Source organism: Lolium perenne, chromosome 6, assembly GCF_019359855.2.
Source record: "Lolium perenne isolate Kyuss_39 chromosome 6, Kyuss_2.0, whole genome shotgun sequence".
NCBI classification, from domain to species: domain Eukaryota; kingdom Viridiplantae; phylum Streptophyta; class Magnoliopsida; order Poales; family Poaceae; genus Lolium; species Lolium perenne.
Genome location: NC_067249.2, coordinates 88492800 through 88499960, shown reverse-complemented (window position 1 = coordinate 88499960; position 7161 = coordinate 88492800). Strand labels below are relative to the sequence as shown.

Below are 7161 nucleotides of genomic sequence, written 5' to 3'. Positions count from 1 at the left end.
AAGAAGCTCTTGTGGTATTTCCACTAGAGTTTGACCCGGCATACCTGCATGCCTATAAAAAAAGCTTGCCTACCTCGACGAGGAGGGTCACATTTGTGACCAGATCTTCGACATTGTTTATGTTATTGGCACTCATAACTGAAGAAGCAGAGGAGAGAAGAGGAGCAGCCATAAATGCAGTAAAACTACGATCGTCAGGAGGAGCCATCTTGGAGCGACTACGATTGTCTTCAACAAATGAATGCCCGGGGAGGGGTTTTATAGCACGCGGCTCAGAGAAAAGGCGGGAAATCTTGGCAGGAAATTTTGGCGGGAAAAATAAGGCGGGAACTTTAGGCGGGAAAATTTAGGCGCGAACTTTTTCCGGGAAATCAACATTTATTATTAATACATCTGATGAAATAAATATGGAAATATAACTTAAATTAAAATACGGCTAATCACTACAACGAAATTTAAGATACAACGAGAAAGTAAAACAGAAATTAATATACGTAGTTACTACAACGTATCACTCTATTTGCCTTGTGTCTAGCGTGGCCATTTTCCAGTCTTCTCGCCGCGTTCTTCTGCTGCCTGCGCCTCAGCAGCCCTTTCTCTTAATATCTTCCTTTCCGCTTCACGGGCCTCCCTGCAAACCTCTTCCTCCGCATACCTACGTGCAGCCTCATCATCCATCCGCTTCTGATTTACTCACGATTTTGAGCTTGCTCCGCTCTTAATTTTTGTACATGTCTCTCTCTCACTGCTTTATCATTAGCAATAGCCTTTTCCCTAGGCTCCTTCTCATGGAACCTTGCCCATGCACGTCGATGTTTTTCCTTCACCTCACGGCGCGCCCAATCCGGCTGCTCCTGGTCTATCCAGTAAAACCAGTTGCAAAGGGGCGGGGAGACTGCAACAAAAATAAAACGGTTAATAAATGAAAATTAATGAAACATACTGCAGGCCTTGAGGATTGTTAATCATGCTTTAAGAACATACCGCAGGCCTCAAGGATGATGTGCGGGTGGATCATGATCGTAATTAGCACACATGAAATATTTCATGCCGAACTTATCAGAAAAATCCACCACCTCCTTCACCCTCGCAAGGCAGCCGCACCAACCCTCTCTGCTCTAACCCCCGGTGGCAAGCTTATTCTTCCCTTCGTCGGCCTAAAATACTGGTCCGAGCATGGCAGACTCATGCTGGCTAAGGTATAAGAACTTGTGACTTGTGTACCAAATAACATCGAAGCATGTTTTTATAAAGAACTGGACAGATCGAGCGGGAGAATCGGGCGGGAAATTACTGCAATCAGCAAAAAAGCGAATCAATCATCTGAAAAAAGAAGCGTGGGAATGAGTGCTGCTGTCTGAAATAAAGCATGGGAATCAATGGCAGGCCTGCCGCGTTTGTCGGCCACAGGGCGACCTGCCGCCACAGCCGTTGGTGGCATGTGCCACGGCAGCGTGCCGCCCCCCTCTGTGGCGGCAGGGCCCATCACCGGCCTTCGCCATTAACGGCGCTTGAACGGCGCCCGCTGCTCCCGAACGTGTCACCACACGCCACGGCGACAGGGCGTGCCACCACAACCGGCGGTGGCACCCTCCACGTGTTGGCTGGCGAGCGTGCCGCCATGGCACTTTTGCCATTTGCACTGAGGGGTGGTCTTTTTTGCCATTTCACTGGGAAGGTGGTCCTTTTTGACAAAATTCTGCTCTTCTCGGCTTCTTCCAGCGTCTTTCAAATTTGTGTAAACTTCTAAATTACTCTACCCAATACTTATTTAGATGTATAAACTTTTAAATCACGGGTTTTTAGGAGAGTTTAAGAGGGTAATCTGGAAGAAGACATGATAGAAGCCTAAAAGAACCCTTAAGCAGCCGAGACGCGACCAGAACCTCAGCTGATTCAAAATTCAAGATCATCTCAGATTTTTTCCAACAGTATTAGGCAACAGGGCTCAACTGGGACATGTGAATGTGGCAAAAATTGATACATGACAGGAACTATATGAAAGCAGAATGACTTTGCTGTTTTGCATAAAAAATAACTTCTTAGATGTTGGTATTGGTTACGAGTAATTGTCACAATAGGTTGTGAGTTCATTCTAGAGTGCAGCCATGTGTTCGGCCCATGCATCCTAACTACCGAACTAAAAGTCTTCGTGTTTCCTATACACTCATCGAAAACGAAGGCTTGTCTACTTTCTCTTTAGTGCCTTTGGCCCATGATTGTGAGAGCTCAGCCCCGTATGACCACTCCAATGGCTTCTTGGGCATTCCTATGATCCTATCCAAACGGAATGAGGACGCCGGTCAGCTTTTTTTGTTTGTTTGTGTGGCTCCAGGCTTTATATAGTATGTTTATGTTCTCTTACACATGGTGTCCTACTGATACTGATGATCCATTAGCACAAACATTGTATCTTATTCCATGCATGTAGGGGTAAATTTTAAAAGCATCTAGTTATGTTATGCAGAGGTCGAGTATAATGCTTGTTTTTCGAGTAATAAAGCGTCTATTATCGAAAAAAATGCATGTAGAGGTAAATTTTAAGTTTGATGCATCAACTAAATCACTAAGAAAGTAAGAGTAGTAGATTGTTAGTGGCTAGGGAAACGCAATTCAGAGTTTTGTTTTCCCGCAGTATTGTTGCAAATACGCATTCCAGAGTTGCATAAAAAACCATGATTGGTTTCCATTTGTATGTTGGCAACTTACATAAAGAAAAAGTACTCCGTATCTATAAATCCTGGAGGGGATACTTCTAAACCCCAGCCCAGACATTATCTGAACCTAACGGCTCTTATTCTTCCATGGATGCAAGCTTGTTGGTCACCTTTGTAGCCAACCAAATCCCCACATCTCCATCACCACTTACGTACTTATACGATCATACAGTTACACGCTTATATATACGGATCCTATAACGATCGATCAACTGTTGACGACCCTGCAGTTGCGCCTGATCTGGCCGGCGGTACCGGTCAGCGGGCCGATGTTCCCCATCTTAATCATGGCCGCCACGAAGTCGGAGGCGAAGAGGGACGGGCTGGCGATGTACTGCTGCACCAGCGCGTCTTGCGAGCCGCCGTTGAAGAGCTCCTGGTCCGAGTTCAGCAGGCCGCGCTTGGCCACCAGGTTGCGGTAGTATGCGTTGTCAAAGACGAGCTGCGTCTGCACGTCGAACGGCGCCAGGTTGCGGTCGCCGGTGGGTGCCACAGCGGGGCAGTTGCGCTTGCGCAGCGTGGCGAAGGCCGGGTCGATGTTGGTGCCGTTGTAGATGTGGTCGCGGAAGTTCAGGCACTGCGAGAAGCCGATGGTGTGCGCGCCAGAGAGCGCCGTCAGGTCGCGCGGGCTCAGTTGCTTCTTGCCGAACGCCTTGATGAGCAGGTCCAGGTTCAAGGACGGCCCGGGCAGGTCGGTGTTCGCCTCGTTCAGGTTCGCCGTCGTCGAGTCGCGCCGGCCGAGCGGCACTGCCCAGCTGGGCCCGCCGAGCTGCAACCGATAGACCAATGTGTGTTGTCAGAATTATACCTGCACATGTACACAGCGTGCAGCATACGTGTACTTTTGGAAGTATGCATGCACGTGCAGTAAGCTGCCTAGCCCAGTGTCCATTGTAAATACTAGTCCTACATACCAGAAACGTGCCGTCCCGTGCTGCCAGGGCAGCGATGTCGGCGCAGGAGACAACGCCAGGGCAGAGCAGCTCCACGTTTCTCTTGATCTCGTCGATCACCTCGTAGCCGCGTACCGAATTGACGTTTGGAAAGGCCGTCTTCTCGCCCACGAAGCTGCCCACGTCGTCCAGAAGAATCGATCCGTCGCAGCCCTGTATCCAAATTTTACCATTCATATATCCTAACCTAATTATGCTAGCTCATAAACTACTGTATATATTTCTGTATTTTTGCGGGGCAAACTACTCTATACATAAATACGAACGTTAAAGGTTTAACAATTACTTGAACGAAGCAGTCATGGAAGTGGAGCCTGAGGAGGGAGGCGCCCATGCGGCGCTCGACGAGGAGCGCCTTGATCATGGTGGCGCGCACGATGAGCTGCAGCGTTGGGCAGCTCCTGACGTAGAAGGACGGCGAGAGCTGCCCATACGCGGCGGAGGAGAGGAGGAAGAGGGCGAGCAAGCAATGCCATGTCCTGCAGCTGGAACCCATGGCAGCTATGCTAAGCTCACAAACTGGCCTAGCTACGTACGAAAACTCAGTGTGTTCTTCTTCACTGTAGGATAGCTGGCTCAATGGCTTGCTCACCCCTGTGGCTGCCACGAGCTGCCTATTTATAGTGTTCTTTAGGTTGCATGAGAGGCATGCATGTAGTCAAAGTTAGGCCGCTAGAGGTGTGAAAAAGTAGGACAAGTTCAGCGAGCTTTCTTCTCTTGTTGACAAAAAGGCAACGCATCTCTGTGTAGATGCCAAAAACTTATCTATCTTTATATATTGCTCATATGTCACAAGCAAATTGCGATTTTTGTGTATATACAAATAAATTCTATATAAACAAGTGGTAGTGTGTGGTTGATGGTTTTACAGGTAAAGATCATATTCAGCCAGCTAATTCGAATTATGTCCTTTCATGTCCCGGCCGTGATCCGGTAGGGTTGCTTCGTGAACTACTTTCATGCTTGTAATGTTATCTTAATCTGATAATTAATGTGAATGGGTCAGATGATATGTATCGTGTACATATTTGATTTCCTGATGGCACATGGGAGCTGATCAGATGGTATGGATGTAAGCCGTGATGTGTATACGTAATTAAGTCATGATAGCAACAAATCCGGGAACACAAATATATACTACTCGGTCCGATCCATAATAAATGTCGCTATTTTTGTATAATTTTGCACTAAACCACCAACACTTACTAAGATCAAAGCGTACGTAAGAACAGTGTTCCATGCGTAGTACTTAGTATTTGAATATGAATAAATTTGCGAACACATGTATCTATCTCTTTGGAATGGAAATAAATATAAATCTGAAATTACAATGAACCTTGTCTGAAACATGGCAGAAAATTATAATGGTCTGTATTGATGAGTAAATCGTTTCAAAAAAACAGTAGGACACTCTTATTAAGAAAAATATAGGAAAACTAAATAACTTACCGAATTGCCAATAAAGAACTTTGAGTCTAGCTAACTTTTGGTTGAGTCTTATGCACATGAATTTGGAGATTTGGACCATTATTATGCACAACAAATTCATCGGGGCCTCCTACTATTCTTTAAAAAAAAATAGAGAGAACTCTCCTATATGTACATTGTTCAATTGTTTGGAGGAAGATAGTGGCCGCACTACCAGAGAATTCGCCGCGGCCAGGCGTGGCTTTTTTTGCCGTGTGTTATCCACCGCGGAAGACGGCTCTTCCGTGCACGGACGAAAATAACTCGGCAAAGAGGCGACACATGGAAACGGCTGGGAAAAGAAAACGGCAAAGCCTCCCTCACGGCAAAGGAAGAATCATGCACACGGACAAGAAAAACTGCACGACAATGCCCGGGACACGTGGCCGTGGTGTCCTCTCTTCACGGAGCCATTGAAACGACAGGTTGCTGAGTGTCTCTATAGCCACGTCGACTCCTAGATTCACGCGCTTTTTCATTCTCCTCCTATTTTTCGTGCCAGGTCTTTATCGTGTGCACCGGTAAAACAGACGGCAAAGTGTGTCTTTGCCGTGTGCATCTGTAAAGGACACGGCAAAGGTGTGCATTTGTCGTGTGCTTTGTGTGGAAGCATGGAAAAGACCCATTTCCCCTCCCTTTTCCTTCCCGCCGTTTTCCCATGTTTTCCTATCGTTTTAGCACTCGTGTTCCTGTTCCTATATATAGCCGTGTTTCGTCCAGACACAGAACTCTCGAAACCCAGCAGTTCTCCTCCGATATCACCGTCGAGGCTCCCCTCGCCCGTTGTCTCCTCGTCGCCGCGCCAACCATACCTCCGCAAGTTTCATCGTCGTCTACTTGCGGCGGAAGGGGGCATTACGCGGATGAAATCTCCCTCGACGGAGTATGCATATGGCACAACACCTTCAACACCAGAGATGAGGCTTCCCACATACGATACTGCGGCGTGGAGGTTTGGTGTGCCGCGTGACGACATGAACTTCTCGGATGTCGGGTCTCTGCCAGAAGCCGAGTCTTTCTTTGTAGCCGCATTTTATGTCACATATGGATGTGCAGTGCCACCGCCAGGGGCAGCGGCGAATATCCATTCCTAAGATGGGCAAGCGTTTCATGGCACAAAGGCGGAGAGATCATCCTAAAGATGTGGAATACAGGAGCAGAAGAAGGCGAATAGGAGAGTGGCTAGCACAGAGAAGAGGTAGAGGAAGGCCACCCTTCTGGAGGAGTGCCCCAAAGGAGCGGCATCGACACTTGACCCTGACTCCTACCAATGGTTGGTAGTCATCTCAACTATCGCTTCAGAGGACACCGACCACAATCTAGATAATGACTGGGATTAGTGTGTATGTGTGTGTCTACCAATTTCAATTTAGTTTGTGTGTCTATCTATGTTGATTAACATCTTTCTCATATGGTGTGTCTATCTATTTTTCTGAATGAGTATAGAGTTCGTGTGTGTCTTGCTATTAATTCCGTGTCTAGATCTTGTGTGTCAAGATCTTTAAGTGTCTTGTTCTTGTGTTTCTTAATGTTTCTGAACCACTATGGACTGTTGATCTATGTTTTTGAACTAGTGTTTATGTGTTTCTCGAAATGTGTTTGTGGTGCACTTTTTTTTTCTTAACTAGTGGTGAAACCTCATTTCATGTAGATCCCATTTTAAGCAAATGAGTTAGGGTAATGAATGAAAGGGGGCCCCCATGACTAGACAAACATAATCCAAGAGAAAATCCCATTGACAAATGATCCTTTGAATGAGCTACGACACCTCCGAAGTTATATGGATTTTAGGGCAAATGGGGTACATAAAATTAGTATGTTATGATACTGCATTCCAAGATACATCTTGTGAGATTAATTTGGTTTCGTATATATTGCTATTTTTTAAGTTGGCTAAACATAAGATAGTTTGACTTAGGACCAAACCTAAAAATACATTTATTTATGAACAACGTGAAAACTTGACCACACCCTATAGTTGAACCAAAACCTAATAAGTTTGAACCCCACAATGTAGGGTTTGC

At 46.3% G+C, this 7161-nt stretch overlaps 1 protein-coding gene across 1 annotated transcript; it reads right to left on the bottom strand.

Moving 5' to 3' along the window:
- Positions 1-2710: 2710 nt before the first annotated feature.
- On the bottom strand, positions 2711-4274 carry LOC127321014 (peroxidase 70). The gene is made up of 3 exons (XM_051350068.2): positions 3957-4274; positions 3632-3823; positions 2711-3486 (listed from the first exon to the last, which is right to left on the bottom strand). The coding sequence occupies exons 1-3, from the start codon at positions 4164-4166 to the stop codon at positions 2926-2928; spliced, it is 963 nt and encodes a 320-aa protein (XP_051206028.1). The 5' UTR covers positions 4167-4274; the 3' UTR covers positions 2711-2925.
- Positions 4275-7161: the final 2887 nt, after the last annotated feature.

Coding starts and splice junctions, on each gene's coding strand:
- LOC127321014 (XM_051350068.2), bottom strand. CDS start 4,166: ATGGGTTCCAGCTGCAGGACATGGCATTGCTTGCTCGCCCTCTTCCTC. Junction 3,824..3,956: donor TCCATGACTGCTTCGTTCAA/GTAATTGTTAAA, acceptor ATTTGGATACAG/GGCTGCGACGGATCGATTCT. Junction 3,487..3,631: donor CACGGGACGGCACGTTTCTG/GTATGTAGGACT, acceptor TATCGGTTGCAG/CTCGGCGGGCCCAGCTGGGC.